Here is a 22,854-nt window from a genome sequence, read left to right on the forward strand (position 1 = left end):
AGCTGGAATGAGCACAGATGTTGGTCAGTAATATTGATTTAATTCAAATGACCATGTAAAATCAGACTGGTTTTATGCTGAATTAATGATCAATTTCTTTTGCAACATGAGCATCAATCTGTTATGCAACAAGAACAAACATAGTATAGTGACTTTAAATGAAATCTGAAGTGTAATCACATTCTGGCAGAAGCAAATTCAGAACTGAAACGAGGCTCATGAGGTGTTTATAAAGATTTATTTAAGTATAATAAGACACTCTAGGCTTTTCAATATCCAGGAAAGCAGTTAAACATATTTACACTTATTTACATGAGTATAAAGCTATGTAAAATGTTAATATTTCCGTTTGAGTTCCCTTCTGTGATGGTAATGTTGATTTAGTGGCTGAAATGTGTTGATCTGCTGCAGAACAAAAGTAAACTTAAAACAATGTAAATGTGCCACTGTGGCTCAGAAAAGGTATTGGAAAGTTAAAATTAACTGAAGGAAAACTCACTTTTCTTAATATAAGAAACACAGATACAAGTAGAAGTAGACAGTATCACAATATTGAGTTTGATAATCACAGTGTCAAAAATGTCACATACATTAAAAATATATTTTTTTCTCATTTTAGTGATTTCTAAAAATTGCATCTCAACCCTTTTAGTCTGAAAAAAATCCAAATTAAATCAGTTATTATTCGAAATTCATTAAGAAAATCCACATCTCTGAGTACCTGCATGTCTAACTTACATAATGTCACTAAAATAACATTTTCAGATCTTCTTGCCTGCTGCATTTTTTATCCAACAGATCATCACATGAATGCCATGTAACACTGTAATACAAAGGGTCATTTTGGCTCAGACCTCAAACATTTGACTAAAAGCTGCTGACTCAGCCATTATAAAGTGCTCACAATCTCTCGTCTAAAGCAGACTGGTTCCGGTTCGCTGGGTTTCTGGCTGAGCGTTTCCGGATTCCCAGGCGTCCTAATGACTCCTGAAGAACTGTAGAGAGAGTTCGTACATCAGGAACATGGTGGAGCTCATCGGGAAACCTCGGATGGCGTTCACAGAAGCTCCCCGGAAGAAAACCTGCAGAGAAAACAGTTCAGTTCTGATTTTAGGAACTGCATTTTGAGCTTTCAGTTTGGGTTTTCCGATGGTTTTTATAGTTCAGGTGGAGAGTCATGGATTTGCTCTTTTCACTCTATGAAGACACATTTGCAATTACATTAAAAAATCTAAAAACATTTTTTTCAGAAGTATAAACATTTGAAGCCTCTATGTTAAAGTATTCTGATGCAAAACATTTGGGAACATTGACGTTCCTCTGAAATCGCCTGTACCAATTAATAATAACCGTTGGTCATTGCAGGTGTTTTGCAGCACTGTCCACCATTCACCACTCTGAACATCAGAGTTCTGGATATGCGATAAAACATGAAAAAACAGAAAACGTGAGCTAAATATCAGCTAAATCACATAGATCTTAAGATAAACTTTAAATAAGTGCAAAATATATAAAACGGTTGCATGATTATTGGCATAATAGTGCCCAACCTATTTTCATGGTAATAAAAATAAAAACTCAATGAAGCTTACTTTTTAAAGATAAATCTAGTTTGATTTTCCTGTTCACACCAGTTGGTGGCAGTACAGCACCTTATAGTTCGCCTGGCAGCCATCATTAAACTCCAGAAGAAGGAAAAAGAAAGCAACAAAAAAAGTGAAAGAAGGTTGATTAAGGTTAATTTGGGCTTTCTCTGTCATCTCATTAAAAATGACTTCATTATAAAATCCTCACGAAACTGTTTTTATTTGCTTTAGACAGCTTTGTGATTAGTTTCCTCTTTGTGTCTGAATGGCTTTTCATCAACTCTGAAATCAAACAGCAGGACGAAGATAACCGACTTTTATCTGCTTAAAATAAATACATTCAGGTCATACAGAGCGACTTGTTATTTAACTTGTCAGGACTCTGACCCGTTTTAACCCCAGTCATTGATCAGCAAGCGTCATGCTGCACAAACAGTCCAGTCCACTTTCTCAGAACCTCAATGATCTTCTGGTATTGATCACATGACTGCTGCTGTTCTTATCAACACAGATGCTTTGACGTTTCTCCACTGACACAGCAAACAGTCCGAACATCTGGACGCAGAGTTCAGCGGCGGACCGGGCCAAGAACGAGGCCGGGTGACAGCCAGCAGTCACCTGATGAACACCCCACCATTCAATCAGCACAATGTCGCCAGAACACGTCCTGTTTCTGGAACATTTGCCTTCTTCAGTCGTCACTTGTTTTCCAGTTAGTCGCTTTTTTTTATTTTATTGTTCTTTTTAGTGACTTTCAAAGGATAAAAAGTTTCAGGGGAATTCACACAGTTTGTCTCCAATTGGGATTTTAATGTGTAATAAACCATTAAATGTTCAGGAAATAACAAGTTTAATGATTAATGCAGAATGTTTCCATGTGAACTGAAGCATATCCTGTAGTTCGTAGTAAAGAACAAATACAAAACTAAATGGTGGCTGTTTTATCCCCAGTTTAATGACACAAAACCTAAACTGGAATATGCAGAATATTCACACCCCATAAACTTTACCACAACTAGGAAGTTACACTTACAATAATCTTTAATAAATTAGGATAGACATGCCGAAGACTCTAGTTTGTCAGATTAGGAGTACCTTTTGAAAATAACTTTAACGCATTTATGTTTTAATTTTTTTTGGTTTTGTTTTTCTGATGAAATATTGTAAATGTCATGTTTTCATGGAAAAATCATCATAATTAACAGAAATAAAGGCGTTCAAATATCAATTTCTCTGGAAAAAATTTATATGTCGTGTTTCAGTTAAAAATAAAGTTCCTAAAATAATATTTTTATATATTGAATGGTTCTGTAGTTGTTTGGAATTTCAGGCAATTAATCAACAGAAAAATTAGCAAGAAGAAAATAAGGTGTTCTGGTCAGATGAGAACAAATATAAACCTTTTTTGGGGAAAAGAACAATAGATCAAAGAATATTTATTTTTTAGGGGTCTAGTCAAAGTTCACACTTAAACTCAATTGGAAATTGGTGCAAAGATTTGGATAATCTACATCAAATCTGGTAAAGTGCTGTGTAGAAAAATGGTCAAAAACCTTAGACTTTTCACCTTTTGATTTGAGAACATACAAAACATTTCCAGTGCTTCTTAGTACTACTTGGTACTTTATGTTGGCCTATCACTTCAAACCACAATTTATTATTTGTACAGTAGAATAAAATAGTTGTAATGTGATAAAATGCAAACAATTCAAAGGGTATAAATATTATTAAAATACTTTGAAAATCCAGTGAGAAGACTAAGTTTTACTAACTGATTACGGTTCATCTGCTCACCTCTGCTCCCTCGGTTCTGTAGCTTTGGACGATGCAGTGCAAAACTCCCTTATACTTCTTCTGCAGCTGGGCGTCGGCCTGCATTCGGCTCTTCACCACGTCAGCTGGAGTGGCCGTGACCCAGGAGATGGACCCTGAGGAAGACCAGAGAAATCAGACCACCAGAACAAACACAGTGACCACTCTGGGCTAAACCAGAGGACACGCTTGATACAGGAAGGAATTCACCAAGGAATTCAGAGTATATGCTCATTCATTCATTTTCTACTGCTTATCTGAAGCCGAGGTTCGAGCAGAGGTTCTCCTCACTTCCTCTTCCTCCTTTTCCAGTGGTGTTCCTTCACATATAATCTCTACAGGAAGTCCCAGATCTTCTCCAAGGTTTCCTCAGGGTGGATCAGGTCTGAGATACAGTACAGACCAAAAGTTTGGACACAACTGTGTATCCAAACTTTTGGTCTGTACTGTATCTTCCTCAGAAGTAGAAGCTTGAAATGCGTCACTACTAGTTTTGATTTCCTTTGCGTCTAGAAGGGTCAACCGTTCCGTAAAGAGGGAATACTGTGGTCTATTTAGTCCCCACCCAGACAGGTGATGACTGAAAGGTGCATCGACAGGTAACGGAGCATGTTTAACTCCGTCATTTAAAGGGGATTTATTATGCATAATTCACATTTTGCATATTTTTATACTCCCATTTGGGTCTCAACTTCTTCTTAAAACAACCCAGTTGTTTATTAGCAATATGTTAATATTTTTTGGTGTTTGGAAAATGAGTCATTTCAAAGACCTCCAGATTGTTGAGTCACATTCAATGGAAACTGAGGTGTTTCCTAGCAACGCAGGACTCCAGCACGTTTGGTCAGCTGGTTTAACAATAGCTGCTGGATAAGACAATTGTTTTTATCCAGAAACCACTTTCTGGATAGTAAGTTCTTGTCAGTTGTGCAGGAGGCTCTACTTCTGATTTTCAGACATGTGAGGTTGTAGTAGTAGTAGCACACATGTGCAGCTACTTTCACATGTGACCGTAAATGTTGACATGAAGGGGGGCTGAAAGGAGAGATGCAAAAAAAAGAAAAAAGAAAAGAACTTGGCATGTTACTTTTTACTTTGAAGACAAAATGTTATTCAAAATGCTTTAAGAAAAACATTTTGGATCAAGTTTAAATGCGAATAAATGGAAGATAGTTGAGATTAGTTCAGTTAACATGATTGGATTCAACAACATGGCCTTACATTTTCTGGCAGTTCTGGTCATTTAATTCTGTTATTTTCTGATTTCTCTTATACTGTCCATAATTCAGACTGTGCTCCAGTTTTTGCCCATTTGGGCCTCACTGATTCAGAGCAGCTGACCGAGTCCCCCGCTCTCACTCTGTCACGTGTTCGCAGCTGGTCGGCCTGCATCTGGAAGCAATCCTTCGCTACCACACGGCGTTTATCTGCCCTGCACATTCAGCACACATACACGCCAGCCGAGCCGGCTGATTGGCTGTCAGCTGACACACCCGTTCTTCTTCATGGATCTGGGTCTGGAGTTTTTCTGACTTCGGTTTTTTAGTCTTTCCATATGCTGTTTGTTTGGAACTACATTCCCTTGAAATGGAGGTCACTGCACTTGTGAAGCTTACAGGCTGCAGTCATGTGGATTTCTGAGTTATGAGAGAATCACGAGGAAAAGAGATGATAAAGCATCAGGATATAAGACTGAGCTAAAACGTAACATTTGACAAGATGCTGACAAATGTGAGAGCAAATGTTGGCTAAAGAGAAAAAATGCCAAAACTTTTGCAACATCGCAGAGGAAATGTCTGATTTTTGTGCTCAAAAGTAAAAATAAAAATATTTTCTTAAAAATTAAACTGAAATATCAAAATGCACTGTAAGAACACAAAATTTTACCAAGTATTTTTAGTCTAACTTCTGGTGAAAAATCTTATTACATTTGAAATAAGAGAAGATAACTGATAAGTAACTTTTCAGAAAAGTAGAGGAGCTTGTTTTAATTACTGTACTTAGTATTGCTAATATTAAGGAAAAAGTACCAGTACCAGTAAAAGTACCAACAATAAAAAGTACCAGTTCTATTGGCAGATTATTTCACTCATAAGTGGGAAAAATGTCTTGTTATAAGTGAAATTATTTGCCAATGGAACTAGAATTTCTTTTCACCCATATTAAGGAATTAATGATTTAAAACAAGCTCATATTTCTTAGTTACTCGTAAGTTAGTTTTGTCTTTTTTCAAGTGTAATAAGATATCTATACTAAAAACTAGAGAAAGATACTTGTTAAGACTTTGTGTTTTTGCAGTGTGTGTGGCAGTATTTTGTAATTCCTGTGAGATAATAAACTGGGACATTTTAGCCTTCAAATTTAGATTGTAGGAATTTTTAAATGCTTCACAAAATGATGCATAAAAGTCACTTAATCTTATCCTTAACATATCCAAATGTTAAGGATAAATATTTCTCTAATTGAAGAGAAATATTTCCAAGTTCAGCAATGCTGTAATATATGGAAAATAAAATATTAGCATCATATAATCAAACTGGCATGCAAAGGTTTAAAATCCTAATAAATATTCAACATCGGATCATTTTGATTACGACTGAAGTTGATCAAAGTACCTAAACAAAAAAAGCAGGAAATAATATTAATCTGTGCTGTCTTTATAGCCACTTTTGGAAGTTGGCAGTCTTATCCATAACAACCAGAAGCTACAAAAAAATGTAATCATGCATAAACGTTAAGATGTTGGAAGAAAAGCAATTTCTTTTTTTCTATAAATAATGTGACATTAATGTGTCTGTAAATATATGTTGCATAATACACTTTGGTTGTTTATTCAAGAGACAGGAAACTAAAATCAACTGGTAATTGGTAATAATTAAAAAGGGAAGGAGGATTAAATAAGCATGCTTCTTCTTCCTACCCCCTTTCATTGCTCTTTTTAGTTGTTGTTTGTCTATTTTGATTGTTGCCAAGTTGCTGTTTTAATCAACTAAAACACTTAAAAGTCAACATGTTCTAATCCAATCAAGCCATTTTGTGAACAATTTGAATATTTCAATTTATTTGCAACATCAGAAACTCGGTTATTCATGTGTCCTTAAATCTCTCAGCCACATTTCCTGCAGTCTGGTTCAGTTGTTTTCAAAATACACTCCTTGCATATAAAGTTGAATGCAAAGAGCAGGAATGTGTGGTTAGACCATGCATTCCTTCATACCATGTGTGCACGTTATTTTAAGATGTTAGGTTATGGCGACGTGAAGGGAAAATGCAACTTCAATTTAACCGTTTACTATCACTTTTTTCCAAATGCTTACAAAATGTCTAGTTTTTGCAACAATTTGCATCTCATTTTAACCTGGACGTCTTATTAGCTGTTTTTCATGTACTTTAATTGCATTTCCACTGACCAGATAACTGACATTTTGAAAATAAATTCACTTAAGGAAAAGACTTCAATTTTGAAAAAACTCTTGTTAGATTTATCACCATTATTTATTGATTGCATTCAACTGGATTGAATTGGACTTCTTTAAATACCTTTTAGTCCTTCGACCTTTCAGTTTGCGGCTACTTTCATAACCAACTTGAAGTGAATAAACAACTGAGAATCCAAATCTTTATAGTAAAAGTTAGTATTGATTCCACTATTTACCTGCTAAACCTCCGGCTAGCCAGATGGAGCAGGGATGAGGGCTGGACGAGCTGGAAGGGGTCAGCAGGTCACAGAAGATGGAGTAAGGGATGAAGTAGAGTGCGTATCCGGGGACGTCCCTCAGGATCATGGCCCCGGCCCCCCTGTAGAGTCCCTGTATGCCCTGGGTCTGCAGGATGCTGCTGATGCAGTGAATCGGGCCTTTGTAGAGTCGCTGGTTGGGAATGTCAACGGAGCGAAGCGGGATGTTGGTGCCGTTGGCCACATTACCAGCCAGCTGGAGGTTCTCTGGAAAAAATAAAAAATAAATATATATTTACATTAGTTTAATAGAAGTATCAGGGGCAGACTGTGATGGCACAAAGAAGGAGAGAAGAAAATTTAATTTATTTTGTGATTTAAAGAATATTTTTGGATGTCTGAAGTGCCAGCTAGGACTATAGAGCGCACCTCACTAAAGGCCACAAAGTTTTTCTAAAAAATCTGGAAACGTACCGGACTATAAGCCGCTGGTATCTCCACTGCTCTCGGTTTTCCGCTGCGTCCTTAATAAATTTGCTATTAAAGACGCAGCCCTGCGTTGGAGTTTATGTGCAGCAGCTATCGATCTGTGCTGCCAGATCGATAGCCTTCAACTTAAAAGCGCCATCATATGAATTTCTTCCTGTTGTCTCCATGATGAGGCGGTATGAGTTTGTAAACATTTCTCCGTAGTGCCTGCTGCTAGCACGCGCTTGTTCTAAATGAAAATCAGCACTTTCTTCTTTGATCTCCTATTTTCTGATTCACTTCCCGCTATGGAGCCCCCTGGCGGCTGAAGAAAAATCCACAGAAAAGCCTCACCGGACTGTAACCCGCAAGCTTCAAAGCGGGAGGAAAAAGTAGAGGCCTATAGTCCAAAAAATACGGTAATAAATATTTTTACTTTTGTAGCTTTCTTCTGATTTTGTGTTTTTGTAATATTTAGATACCTGTGTTTCCATTACTAATGTGTATAAAACTTTGTCAATATTATGCTAATGTTGCAATTGTGTTTTTTCCAATTAAAATTCCATGTGAATAAGTTATTAAAAAACATCCTCTAGCCTGCTGTCTTCTTTGTCTTATACGGTGAATGGAAACACAGCTAATGTTTCAATTCATGAAACAAATCCTAAAATAAACACACAATCTGAGTAACTGTGAATCAATGGAGATAAGGAAGATGTATTCTTAGGAGAAAAAAGCTAGTCAAACCAGGAGGTTACAAAAGAACATCCACCAGCCTCTTTTAAGGTGATTGCTGCAAAAACACAACATTTTACCATTTAGTTTAGTTTCTTGTGCAAAAATCTTAGTACACTTAAAATAAGACAAACAAACTTACAAGTAGCTTTTCAGCAAGATGTAAAAGCTTGTTTTAAGTAAATAATTCCTTAATAATGATGAAAAAATATGCTAGTTCCACTGGCAGATTATTTCACTTATAACAAAACATTTCTCCTATGTTAGAAGTAAAATAAACTGCATGTGGAGCTAGTGATTTTTTAACAACATTAAGGAATTGACTTAAAAAAAGCTCCAATGTCTTACTGAAAAGTTACTTGGAAGTTAGTTTGGTCTAATTTCAAGTGTACTAACAAATTTGCACTGGAAAATAGCAATACTTTTCTATTTTTGTAGAGATGGTATCGGGATAGTTTGGACTTTTTAGCTGCTTCAGGATCAGGATAATTTGATTAAATTAAATTATGCTCATTTGCAGGAGGATATTAATGTAAAACACATCAGCAGGTTTTTCTCTGAAAACAATCCTAGAGTTTTCAACAACTTTTTTGTCAGGTAACCTCAGCACTTTTTCACAGTCACCATTAAAAATCTGACATAATTTCACCACATGACCAACTGCGCACCACTGCTTTAACAAGCTGGAGCTTATTAACCACCAAGAACCACGAAGCTGACCTCCAAACCGTGTCCTCAAGTCTGACTTAACTTTCTGGCCCTTTGCACCACTATAAAACAATAAAAGAGATTTTAGAAACCAAAGCCAAAGTGTCTTTGAGGAACTATTAGATGAGGTCAGAGGTAAAAGGCGTGAAGCAGCTATAAATGTTTCATCTACCATTTTATCTAACAATTGACCTACATCCGCCCTTAATTTATTGGTTTACTGTTTAACAGACCAAACTGTCTGCCACAGATATGACCTTGCAAGACCCGATAATGGTGAGACTAAGAAATTTATAAGCCCTCAGAAAAAAAAACTCGGACATCACATAATGAAAATATTTCAAAGAGGAAGAAAATAGAGTTACTGGAAAGGGGGACATTTCATACATGTTCAGTTTTGAAATTGGCTTTGATGAAACTGAAAGTGACATATCTGGAGGAAAAAGATCTGCAGGAATCTTACAAGATTTCTGCCAAGAAAAATAGTAGTTTTTACATTTTCCTCAGTAAATAGAAAAATAAAACCTCCAAACAGGAAAAAAAACCCAAACACACAGATTTACCTGCCAGAACCATTTGTGTCTGCATTTGCAGTCGGATCTTGACCAGGTCCACTGGAGCGCCGAGCCCCACTGAGATCAGTCCAGTCAGCATGCTGGCCACAGTCAGGTCCAGCATGCCGCAGGGATGCCGTCCGTCGCCATAGCGATACTTGCTTATGAGCCTTTGAGTGTTGCTGAAGAAGCCAAACACAACTGAGTTGTAGATAGTGATGCTGGCGAGCGGGAAAGACATGCCCTTAAAGAACCCCATCACCTGAGCGTCGCATTAAAAAAAGAAAAGAAAAATCAGGACTTCTGGTCCATTTAAACAAAACAAAAAATAAGTGGAACAAATAGAAAAAGAGGCAACAAAAAAGGTTTTGAGGATCAAAACACAGCTGTCCACAGAGCTGTAAGTATGTACAGTAAACCAATAAAACTGGTCAAAACTGACAAAAAGAGAAAAAATAACCAGTCATAATGTAATGAATACGATGGAAATCAACAGATGTTTATGTGCCGTAAGATGGATGTCACGTGCAGTTAAAATGGTGGCTGAGAGGAAGTTCAGAGGTCAGGTGTTTACCGTCTCCTTCCTGTAGATGGAGAGGATGCAGTGCAGCGTGTTCTGGTAGCCACTTCCTGCCTGGAGCCGCGTCTGGAGGATGAAAACGTCCAGAAATTAGTGAGGAGCATCCAACCAACCAACAACCAACCAACCAACTAACAACCAACCAACCAACCATCCATCCATCCATCCATCCATCCATCCATTCTTTTCTATAGAAGAAAGTCTAATTTCCAAACTGTAGGAACTTTTTCCACCTTGTTCCAGTTAAATACCAAACTTTAAAAAATTTAATTATTAAACCTTTTTATTCAGAAATGTCAGAGACAAATAATCCCATTTTCTTTTCTGTGATGTTGAGTAACGTCACTCTGTCTGAAAATGCATAAATGTTAACCCTGCTTGTTGAAAAGAAGAAAGGATTGTTGTTTGTCCCCTTCATACTTTTTGTAGCTGCACATAAATAAAATCAAAGCAACGTGTCTAAAAGGTTTTTGTACAATGAGGTAGAAGTTATCGAGCAACATGTGGTAGTGTCTTTATAGAGGCTTTTACCATGCTGCAATCAGGAGGAGACAGTTGTAAAGATTGAAATGCGGGGAAGTTCAGTCTTAATTACCTTCACTGTATCCAGCGGATGTCCTACGACCACACTGGAGGCGCCTGCAGCCAGCAGAAAAACACAGGCAGACACAGTGAATACACAATGTACCAGGAGAAGAAGAAAACACAAGGTATCTTGTTGTTGAGGGAAAACTTTCTGAGAGTTTTGTTACTTTTTAAGACAAAAACATGCTCATTCATCAAAGAGAGAAGAAAGGAGTCTGTTAATTTACTACATTTGGATGGTAGCTTTGTGATGAAACTTTCAGAGATATGCAGAAAGGTTTGCACAAAGAGTACGCTCTGGTCAGTTGGAGCATGCAAAGTGGATTTATCTCTACTGGGTCTTACAGATAAAACATGGACACTATTAGACAGCAGCACAAAAGCAATGTTAGCAAACAAACCATTCAACGGGAGAGTTTCCAACCCTGGGACCAAGATAATGACATGTTCTGCTAACTCAGTGAGCCCCAGCAAACATAGTTAGGACTCAACATAAGGCTTTTACATTGAGTGTAAAAGCCTTATGTGCTCAGAGCTTTTCTAAGCTCTGGGAGCGATGCTGCACATGACGCTGCTGACACATCTGAAGATAAAGCCTTCTTTTATCGCCCTGACGGGTTGGTATGTCAGAAAGTATGAATATGAGGCCCAGCCACACATGCAGCAAGCTGTTCCCGATGCCGTGCATATGGGAAAAAACCCATTAATCATCCGTTAGTCAAAAAGCATCAAAATGTAAAGTAAAATTGCAACAAGTTTTGATTAAACAACCTTTTTATAATTTAGCTTTTAACTCCTTAACTAATAAGTTGACAAAATGACATCCTTAAAATGAAGATCTCAACATATTCGGAGTTAATTCTGCAGCCATTATTGTATCTGAAACATGGAAAAAGTTAACTCAAACAGCTGTATTTTTCATTACTTGAGCCGTTGGGAGTTGATGAGTAATTTTTAAAAAATCAGCTAAGTCCATGACTCTAAGACTTTGTGCAATCAGAAAATCCAGAGGAGCTGCAGAAAAGTGTAATTTGTAATCTGCTCAAGATTATATATTTTTGCTGTCTACTTCATCCATAAGAAAGATGTGAAATTTATCAGAGGAAGAAAAGTATCCATGTTTTTCTCAGTAAACATTATTCTTATGGGCCCATTTCAATGAGATTCAGTGTCAGTAACAAGCTATATAATTCACTCAAAAAAATAAATCTAACCTAATAAATCCATAAATAAAGTAACGCTGAGCTGAATTACAGATTAAATATGTACTGGATGGAGGAAATACTTGAGATTTGTCGAGTGAGGTACTGTAAATAAAATAGAAACACTTTTTATACTTTTTGCCACACAGAAACAACCAACCTGAACAAGATATTTTTCCAGTTGCAGATTCTTGATTTTACTGCATTTAAACCAATTAAATTTTTTTCTTCACATTTTTGCAGCATTTAATTTTTTTGCTTGTAGTATACAAAAAAAATATTAATATGATGCAACACTTTAAAAAAATTCTTAAAATTAATTTACTTAACTTTATTATTGCATAAAGTTTTATTTTACATGATTGGCAAACCAAATACTTTCTGTTTACTGGACAAACAACCACTTGATTCTAAACCCAGGCCTGCTTTTCTATTGGAGTTACGCAATGTATGAAAGTAAGCAGTAGGGCCCCCTACTGGCCACATTGTTCACTGCAAGCATTTGACTAAAAGCGGATTTCAAAGTAACAGGAACAATTTGTACGCAACGAGTAACGCACAGTCAAAAAATATTTTATATAAGCAAAAATGAAACATTTTACAACTTTATTTAATTTTTGGTAATAAAAGGAGGGAAGGAGAGAGATTTCTAGTATGGTGAAAACGGAGGAGGGAGGAGGAGGATTCCTGTATAGACCCCCCTTTGTTTTTACAGGATGTGGATGCAGTAGTTTTCCATCTTAAAAGTTGCTGAAGGACATTAACCGAAGATTGTGCAGGTGTATGAAGTAGGTTATCTTACTTCTCAAATGTAATTTAGCAAAGTAATTCGTGGTTATAGAAAGGAAAAAATTTGAAAATAATTCCCTTCATCATTTTCCTCCACTGAACAACGCGTTTCTGACCCAATACAATAAGCAGAAGAGTTTATTTCTCACCGCCGATCCATCCTGCGACGAAATCATCCAGACAAAAATTCTTTGAGCTCATTTTTTTAAACTTAGAAATTCAGCTCATCAGCCTAGCGCATCAAAACTCCGCCAGAAATCCTCCGTATCTGCGAAAACAGGCGAGCATCGCTTCTTATCAAAACCCAACTGACTTCACGCCTTTCTGGGAAAACAAAACTATATTTTAGGCGCTGTCTGAATTGATAAAGAGAGAACGACGCAGCTCTCCGCAGCCAACCAATCAGGATTAAGTGTGGGTGTGCGGCACAGATCCAATACCCAATCAGGGGCGGGGTTTTAAAGCCGAGCAGCCAATAGGAAGGCCTTCATGGTAATGAGCCATGAGGAGGTAAAAGCAGAATATCAGAACCGTATTTCTGTTAATAAAGATCGAATTTGAAGTTCGTCTTAGAGATACGGATCTTTTGCCTTAACTAACCTGAAAGAACCGGTTCTTTCAGGTCCCGAACAGATTTTTTTTCAACGTAATATTATAAGTACTTACTTCAAAATTCAAACTAACTGTATAAACATTTTTTTCTTTCAATATGTATTGTCAAAAAACGTATTTTCGGTGTTTTTATTATGATATTATAAAGTAAATACGATAAATGGTGGTTTTTAAAAAAACTTTAAAGATCTGGAGACAGCCTGTGTCTCACAGGTTATTTATAAATAACATTTTATGTCTTGAATATACACAGCAAGTTAATTAATAATTGCATACAAACACATGAGATAAAATAAAATATTGAATATACTTAAAATTTTAAATCGAACATCATATTTACTTAACAGGCAGATACAATTAGTACCCAGAAATAGACAATAAAACTATTCTAACACAATCCAACCTCATATTACAATTAAATTCAGTTTAGTAAAACATTGTTTATGATTGGAGGCCCAGCTGGTCGCGTATACATCAAAACACAAAGCTCTTGTTTTTAGGTTTTCATAATTGGTAAAGCTGATTTCTTTTTGTGTCTACATAAACACAAATATCAATACTCGGCATTTCGGTATTTTACAAGCACCATCTACTGTTCATACCAGTGAGTCGGCACACAGAGTCCGACACTCAACCAATATCAGTTGTATGCTATAATGCAGTTTACTGTCTGCTATCTGACACATTCTGAATATTTTTACGGGAACAAATAAAATGTGTTCCAGCCTTTTAGACCCTTCTTACAAGCGAGAAGAGCCAGCCGAGTGCCTGGAAATAGATCTGTTCTCAGGTCACCTCCTGGAGCTGAGGGAAGCAGCAGGAGGCCAACCTAATATTTAAACCAGTGAACCTGCAGAAAACTCACACAGCCATGGGAACAGACTGAAACCGACCCACACCGAAGTTCAAACTCTCACTGAGATGGTACATAACAGCTCATACAGGAAGAGAAGTTCTGATCTGAGACCTTTTTTCTTCTTTTTTTTGCCTTCCAGCATCACACAGACAGGATTTGTGTTGATTTCTTCAACTATTAAGTCTGACTTGTGTGTCGTTTTATACTTTTAAAAATAATTTCAACCTTCACTTTTATTCTAAAAACCTTAGAAATTCACTTTACACCTATAAACCTGCTTTTGCTTCCAGAAAGGGAACACAGGTATTAGCTGCATTCATTCCTGTGGAATTTAACTAAAATCAGGAACAGCCTGACCCAAAGCAATGCTAAAGAACCACTCCCTGCTAAAGAACCACTCCACACATTCATAACAGCCTGACTGGACTGAGCTTCCCAGAATTTCCACTTTGACCGCTGGAGACAGAGTTTTGTAGTTTTGAAGCTTCTCTGCTAAAACTCTGAGTTTTATTTTATCTGTACAAGCTAATCTTGATTAATGTCCCCAATGGCACCCCATAACTGTTTGTCTGTTTTTACAACATAAACAAAAAACAATCACACTCAATAAATCTCTTATTTTTTTGACTCCTGTTCTTTGGAAGCACTTTAAAATGAATATTCACCTGAAGTACCTATAAATAAATAGCATCCAGTTTGAATTTATTACAAATTATGACAGAAATGGTGCCCAGACATTTTCTTTACCAGCTGAAAAATTCTTAGAAACAAAAAGTTGCTGCCTGGTTTGGCATTTAAGGGGTTAATTGGTCTGTAAACATATAGTCTGTATAAAATAGCTGAAGTTAATGTTTAACACAACCACTGGAGGACTCTCCCAGCTTTCCTCCACTCAAATCCCAACACAGAGATAAGGCTGAGATTGCAGAAACTTCAAAAGAATAACCGGAAATAAACAAAATGTATCTGTTTTTCCTCAGGGATTTTAACTCTCCCATCTAAAAGCAGGACTGATAACTATCCAGGCAACTTTTAGAAAGCTATTTGATTTAAAATGTATAGTTCTTTTTTCTGTTTAACCCACTTTAGTTGTTTCTCTTGTTTTGCTAGAGTGTAAAAACACCCAAAGTTGTTGTGAAACCAAAATGTCATCAAAAACCCTCACAAAATGTATTATGTTAATCAGTTTATGTAAACTTTTTGTTTCAACTTTACGTAGCAAAAACGTACATATGTCACAATAACCTAAGAGATGAAACCAAGAAATGCAACTATTATTGTTTGGAAGGGATGTAAATGTTTGTCCCATTCTACTGTAACAAGTGGAGAACATTTAAGTCGCCTGTCTTTGCGTGAGTTTCTTCTGTTCAGAGAATTGACAAATCCCCTGTTCACATGTTAAATGTTAAGGACAGGACTTCCAGAAGACTGAGCTCAGTACACTTGTAATTAGACAAAAGTAACTTACAAGCAAATTTTAAGCAAGATACATGAACTTGCATTAAGTAAATAATTCCTTAATATTCATGGAAAACATATTAGTTCCACTGACAGTTTATTTTACTTATAACAAGACATTTTCCCATCATGTTATAAGTTCATTAATCTCCCAGTGGAACTCGCACCTTTTCATCAATATTAGGTAAATTATTAACTTAAAACCAGCTCCTATTTCTTGCTTAAAAGTTACTGGTAAGTTAGTTTTGTCTTTTGCCAAGTGTACTAAAATATTTGCATTACAAACTAGACAAAAATAATCAGTAAGATTTTGTGTTGTTGCATTTTAAAAAAATATATTTTATTAATTTTCTTTCTTAATGCTAATTTGGTTAATATCATTTCCTTATTTCTCCGAAATTCCAAGTATTTACTCTAAATTATAACTTAAATAAATTAAAATCTTAGTTATTTAGGCGACTGTCATCTTTTTCCAATACCATAAACTTTCTAAAATAATAGACCAAATCATTTTTTGCCTAAATAATTGTCCGTAAAGAAATGATTTAGGCCATTATTAAAGGAAGGTGACAACCTGTTAGGTAATGGAGAGACCTAACAGTAACTGTAGTTTATTGGCTGCTCTAAATAATCTTAGGTAAAATGTTTTGCATGATTAAATATTTTACAGGTTTATCATGTCAGCTCCAAAGTAAATCTTTAACCAAACAATTTTTTCCTGCTCTAAATGAGATTTATAGCATCTGAAGAGCCTCTAAGACAAGCTGTCCAACATAAAGCTGGCAGAAAGTTGTAAAAATATTCAGAGCATTAGAAAAGTTTTTCAATGTTTCATGGCGTCTTTGAAAGAACAGATGAAATCCTGAAATGTTTTCAGTCTTTTCTGTCTTTACCATGAAACTGGATTATTTAAGTTTAAAAGCCTGTTGCAGTTTAAAGGAACAGTTGGTTAAATGAAAGAGTATTGATTAGAAAAAACATACTATCAAAAAATTTATCCAGTCGTCAAGTTTTCTGTTTACTTTTGTTTTCTAATCTCAACTAAATATTAACTCGCCAATAAAATAAACCGACTTCTATCGGTCTCAGACGACTTTTGCTCTTTTGTTTTACGTTTCTTGATTTCATAATGCGTATAATTGGTTCCATAATTCAACACATTTTATCCAAATGGGCAGCACAGAGAGAGTGTAAGGAGTGTTTCTGTGTGAGTGTTAGCTTGCTGGTGATGCGTCTCACGTTTCCTCAGAGTCACCTTTCACAGAGCTGCTCCTGATTATTGACTCGGGTCAATAAGGTCAGAACCAACCAGCAGCTGAGCCCAGAAGTCCAATCACATGCAGAGTTTATTTCTTCTGTTAGACACGCTAAAAACACTAAAGCCATCAGTTTAACTTCTCAAAACAAAACTCTGAAATACCGGCTTTGGAAATTTTATTCCTAATTTGTTCATTTTAATTTGTAAAATGCATTCCTCTTGTTATAATGAGCCTCAAAGTGTTCATTAATTTAGATTTAGCCACACATCTGCCACATTCCTCAAACATTTGGAATTTAAGCAGTGAAAAATAAGAGAAATTATATTGTATATGGACTTAGATTTAAATTTATCTGATGATCTGATTTCATAATTGTTTGAAAAATCTTAATATCTTTTCTTCTTTTCATGCCTATTTTATGCCACCTTCCTAAAATAATGGCCAAAGGGCATGATTGTTTGTGGTCAAAATCACTTTTGGGATAAAAAATCAGGTCATTATTTTAGGAAGGTAACGATATTTTGTCAGCACTGCGGTTCAGATTCAGATGACACACATTAACCAGTCAGTTCGATTCCTGCCCAGTTTTATCAACTGAGCCCAAAGTTCAGGTGTTGATAATAACATAAGAACTTGCTCACATCCCAGCAAAACAAGAGCACATGGTTACCCTGTCTGGACCTTGTTAGGGGCGGATGTGAGGTGTGTGCTGCATCTGAGTGCTGATTGGTTTCTGATGTGCAGGTGGGACGTATAACAACCGTGCAAGTGAGGTTGAGTTTGTCCTTTCAATAAAATGGGTTCATCAACAAACAGTGGTTGGACGCCACGTGCAGAACCGAGTCAGAACGGCACTTTTTAGCTTCAGCAATACAAAAAGTTATTCTGAACAGGAGGTCTTGACTGAACTACTTTGTGTTTAGTAAGTTTTTACATGGCAATGGATTCAGGAAAATCTGCTATAGCTCGGTCATGTTTTGATTATTTTAACCCAGGCAGTCCTTACAAGCTACATATCCGTACAGCAAATTAAAGGTCAGGAAAAAACTGCAAACATTTCCTGCAAAAAGCACACGAGACAGCAATATAAATATGTGACTGACAAGTTTTCACTGTGGCTGAGCATCAGAGAGGCTGTATCACCCATCATGAGTACTTTTCATAATATTATGAATGAGATAATAATAATAATAATGTGGAAGCACCTTATAAATCAAATCATTAGAAAATCAACAGGATCTTTCCTTAAAGCTGCAGTATGTAACTTTTATTTTAAGCATCGGTCTCCTACATCTTCTCCATGAGCTGCTATTGCCCTCTGAAGAAACTCACCACCTCCAACCAAAAACAACCAATCAGGAACAGGGGGAAGGTCTTGGCATTGTCAATCACCCTTGTGAACACGCTGCTAAATGTGCTAATGACACAACAGCAACTCATCATTACAGAAAAATTCTATATCTGCTGTCATTGGTGGGTATGCTAATTATATTAAGCATTAGAGAGTCAAAACTATTCGCTGGCCAAGAAAATAAAAAATAAAAATAAAAGAAAATCAATAAAGTAGTGTCTTTTTTTATAAGAAAAGGTTGTGATTCAAAAATAAAAAAAGAATTTTGCAAGTTTGCTGCCCAGTTTTCACTTTTTTTTTTTTTTTTTTTTTGACTCGATTTAATAAATTTATTCCCAACATGGGAACAGGATTTGGGTCACTTTCTATTAAAACATTTGTTATAATTAGCCAAGTTTAATAAATTAGAAAAAATTGATTTGGGTGCAGCAAAATCGGCTTTTCAGTAAAAGTTCCTGTTATACTCATCATAGAAGCTCGGTTGTAAAAATACAAATAACTTATGTTGTACTTGACATTTTCCATTGTAAGAAAAATATCAAAGTAATAATTTTACCTGAATTTGAATCATTCTTGGGTCACAACAGTTGGGGGCCGCACAAAATCAGTCCAAGGACCACAAATGGCCCCTGGGCCACACTTTGGACATCCCTAAACTACACCTTTCTGCAAATTTTACCCAAATGTTTTGTAGTTTAGCTTTTACCTGCATACTTGTCCTTGTGATTCTATCTGTTATAAAACTGTTATTTATGCACTTTATTTTAAAATTACAGTTAAAATGTATTCATTCAACACAGATAGTTCATTCATTCATTCATTCATTCATTCATTCATTCATTCATTCATTCATTCATTCATTATTTCAGCAGCTTGTTTCTAGAATCTCTCTCCAAACGAGTCAAAAGGACTTGATGTGCTTACAAGATTAGATTTGAACCTTAGCCAATGTACAGCAGGATGATTTTTAAACTGGTTTTCTGACAGGAGTGGGAGCTGATTATTACATCAGAGAAGATTCAGTAACAGAAACTCCCTAAATGATTTAGTTCTCCTGTTTTACTAACAGTTCATTAAAAAAGTGACCGTCATGCTGACTTAAAACTTGTGATTACAGCAGCACCTCTGTTCTTGGGTTGTGAAAAGGTGATAAAATAAATATATCATGAAGTCATAGTGGAAGAAAATCACAGTGACCTGAATCTGCAGGTGTCTGTTTGCTCATGTCAAAAGAACATTTTGTTTGTACTGAGAGAGAAACTGCGATCAATGATTTTCTCTCAGGTCAATACTAAAATCTTTTTCCCCCCAAGTTGATCTTTTTTATGTTTAGGATTTTTTAAATGTATTTTTACAGAGAATTAAAATTAAAAAAATCAATTATTAACTTTGGGAAAATATTGAAGTTTATTTAAATAAAAAAAAACAACTCTAAATCTTACCAAGTATTTTTTTGCCTAGTTTTTGGGGAAAAATCTCCATACACTGAAATGAGACAAAACTAACTCACAGGTAAATTTTTAGCAAACTATAGAAGCTCTTTTTAAGTAAATGATTCCTTATTATTAATAAAAAATAAGTAGTTCCACTGACAGATTATTTCAGTTCTAACATGGGAAGATGTCCATAATGATAACGATATAATGATGTTATAAGAAAATGTGTCAGTGGAGCTACCACTTTTTCTTTTTTTTTCTTCAATATTAAGGAATTATCTTGCTAAAAAGTTACTTGTAAGTTAGTTTTATTTTATTTCCAGTGTTTTAAGACATTTGCACTAAAACTAGATCAAAAATAGAGTTTGTATTTTTAAATACTAGAAATACTTTCTCTGTTTTTTTCATTATAAGCAATTTAATTACTGAATTATTCAGAATTAACTAAACAAGCCTTTTTCAGTTATAAAGCTTTAAAAATAGTTCTTTTCATATCAGTCTGAGACCTAAGTTTGAAGCCAGGCTTCCTCTCGGTGCAGAAAGCATGGTGCTCACGTTTCCACGAATCAACAGTTTGTAGGGTCAAAGGTCGGAATGTTTCAGCGTATTTTGTAGAAACTCCCAGAGCTGCATTTAAACGCTGCTGAGCATTTTAAATTCTTCATGTCTCTCATGGGTGGACATGTACTGTTGCTGACACTAGGGGGCAGAATAGGTTCATGTTTAAACACCGGTTTGGAGCATTAATTACCGTCCTGTCCTGCCTTTTCAATGTCACACTTTCAATTATGGACGACCTTTTTTGCCTTGCACGGCAGCGTTCGTGCATTTCGATGGAATCCGGTAAATATATGTGACCTCAGAGCAGACGCTCAAAAATGAGGAATTACTTGGAGGCTGATGGAGCCCTTAACAAAACACAAAGGCCATTCAAAAGGTCTTGGCTGCCTCTTTTTGGAGCTTTAAGCTGCCTATAACATAACTGGGAACAGAATGAGTAAATAATTCAAGATATATGATCATTTAGTTTTAATATTAGGATTTTTATTTAAAAAAATGATCCAATATTTAAACAGTTCAGTTTTTTTAAACTGCAGCACAGAGGTTTAAAAAGCATGATATAAGCATGCTTTTTATAGCATGTTATAAATACACAAAGGTGACTTACATTATTCCAAATGATTTTTTTATTAGCAGAGAAAATGATAACTCTGTAGAGAATTATTTAATTTAAACATATTACTCAGCAGAGGTTTTGAAAGTACAAGGCTGAAGTGGTGAAATACTTAAGACAAACAATAAGTCTGTTGTGACCAATCACAGCAACATTACATACATGGTATAAATAGACACAAATCCCTTTTTCTTTAATTTTGGGTCATAAAATTAGGATAAACTTTTGCTGTTTTAGAACAATAATGAATTATTTTTATCAGGGAATCCCAGAGTTGTGACATAAATTAGGTTGACTTGGGTAGATTTTTCTTGCAGACAAGAGAGACCAGGATGAGGGAAAGCACTTAGTGACTCTGTTGATCTATTTAGCAACTTTTTAAACTCCTCCAGTGACTTTTTCTTTTTCTTTTTATAAAGCGAATAGCTAAAAAAATATATTTTAGTAATCCAAACTGAACTAAAACAGGAAAAGGTTAGTCTAATTTAAAGCTGTAGTATGTAAATTAAAAAAAAGAAAGTTTTTTTACATACTTGTTGAAACTGTTATCATGACAGTGTAGTATGAGACAGATGATCTGTGAAAAGTAAAACTATCCAGCCTTCTCCCGGGGCTATCTTGAAACAACCAATCAGAGCCATGAGGAGGGTCTTAGCGCTGTTAATCACCTCTCAGTCTGGCGCTGCTCAGTGTGGTGCTGCCAGGCTTCGGTTCTTTCTGAGAGCATGGCCTGTCATGAATGCTCAGGCTGGCTAGATGGTCAGCAAATATGGCAGATAAATGGTTTTTCTGTAACAGTAAGTTGTTTCTCTGCCATTAGCAAGAACATGAGAATGATTGGCAGCGTTAAGACCCGTCCCTTGCCTCTGATTGGTTGTTTTTGGTTGGTAGCATTGGTTGCCTTTCCTCAGACTGCAATAGCAGCTCATGGAGGAGGAGGTTGATCTGTTCACTGATTATCTATCTCATAACATGGTGACAGTTCTAACAAATACATCAAAAACATTTTTTTAAAATAAGAGTTACATACTGCATCATTAATGTCAAACAGTAAGAAAAAATGTATTGAACTTCTTCTATCTGTGTGTGTATATGTCTGGACTCCACTGCGTTTTCTGTTGCAATAAAACTTTAGGTTTTACTTCTTTGAGTCGGTACAAAAACATCATTCTGATTAAGATGTTGTGATTTCTACACAAAACAACTTCAGAGCCAATGCACTTTATTAAAGAAACACTGGAACTGCGTTCGGTTGAGGAGTTAAATCAATTCCACACTAAGGATCTTAACAAGATTAAGTTACTACTTTTTATGCTGTGCATGCTACGCCATGCAAACACATGTTGAGACATGGTGCACCGGCAGAATGCTAATTCATGCTAAAAGCAAGCTAAACATATGCTCTGTTTTGTGTCTCTAGCTGCAGTATTAGATCAGTCACTGGAAATGAATCCAGTCAAGCTGAGAGACTCCGGTACCAAAAGATATCACTGGAGCATATGAATTAACCTTCGTCTCTCTCATCGGAGCCATTTAGGACGGGAGTTATGAGTTCACATCAATGTCCAGAGCTCAAGGTGCCCACATTGTTTCCCACTTAACAAAATTAGCAGACTGAATTTCTTCTGGAGTGTTTCATTATCATCCATTTGAGGCAAATAAGCAGACACTGAGCTAATTATGCTGTGAAGCATCGTTTTCAGCTCATCAGAGGAGGAAATTTGAAACATTTCCATTTTCATTAAATAATAGAAAATGACTTGCTTATACTCCCCCCCAGCTGATCATCTTTCTCCAACATACATCTCTTATTATTCCTTTAAATATTAGACTCTGCCTGAGTTGACTATTATTTACTTAGATTTGATTCTGATACTATGATATGTTATATTTCCATGTTCAACATTTCTCCTCACATTGTTTGATTTTCTTAGAGTTTCAAGCCTTGAAAATGACATTTTACATGTAGGCAGAAAGAACTTTTTCACACGGAAAGCTTCGGAGAAGAAAAGA

General features: G+C 35.9%; 1 protein-coding gene across 1 annotated transcript; it reads right to left on the reverse strand.

The window, feature by feature from the left end:
• Positions 1–216: 216 nt before the first annotated feature.
• Positions 217–13,070, reverse strand: slc25a48 (solute carrier family 25 member 48). The gene is made up of 7 exons (XM_044127189.1): positions 12,845–13,070; positions 10,715–10,758; positions 10,114–10,185; positions 9,549–9,801; positions 7,054–7,341; positions 3,381–3,514; positions 217–1,082 (listed from the first exon to the last, which is right to left on the reverse strand). The coding sequence occupies exons 1-7, from the start codon at positions 12,894–12,896 to the stop codon at positions 978–980; spliced, it is 948 nt and encodes a 315-aa protein (XP_043983124.1). The 5' UTR covers positions 12,897–13,070; the 3' UTR covers positions 217–977.
• Positions 13,071–22,854: the final 9,784 nt, after the last annotated feature.

This window comes from Gambusia affinis, linkage group LG09 (assembly GCF_019740435.1).
Source record: "Gambusia affinis linkage group LG09, SWU_Gaff_1.0, whole genome shotgun sequence".
In the NCBI taxonomy this organism is placed as follows: domain Eukaryota; kingdom Metazoa; phylum Chordata; class Actinopteri; order Cyprinodontiformes; family Poeciliidae; genus Gambusia; species Gambusia affinis.

Bases quoted from the DNA above. Each gene is read 5' to 3' on its own strand.
- slc25a48 (XM_044127189.1), bottom strand. From the start codon at position 12,896: ATGAGCTCAAAGAATTTTTGTCTGGATGATTTCGTCGCAGGATGGATC. The intron at 10,759-12,844 runs GTGAGAAATAAA...TGCTGGCTGCAG, and splicing joins CGTCGCAGGATGGATCGGCG to GCGCCTCCAGTGTGGTCGTA. The intron at 7,342-9,548 runs GTAAATCTGTGT...TATTTTTTCCAG, and splicing joins GACACAAATGGTTCTGGCAG to AGAACCTCCAGCTGGCTGGT.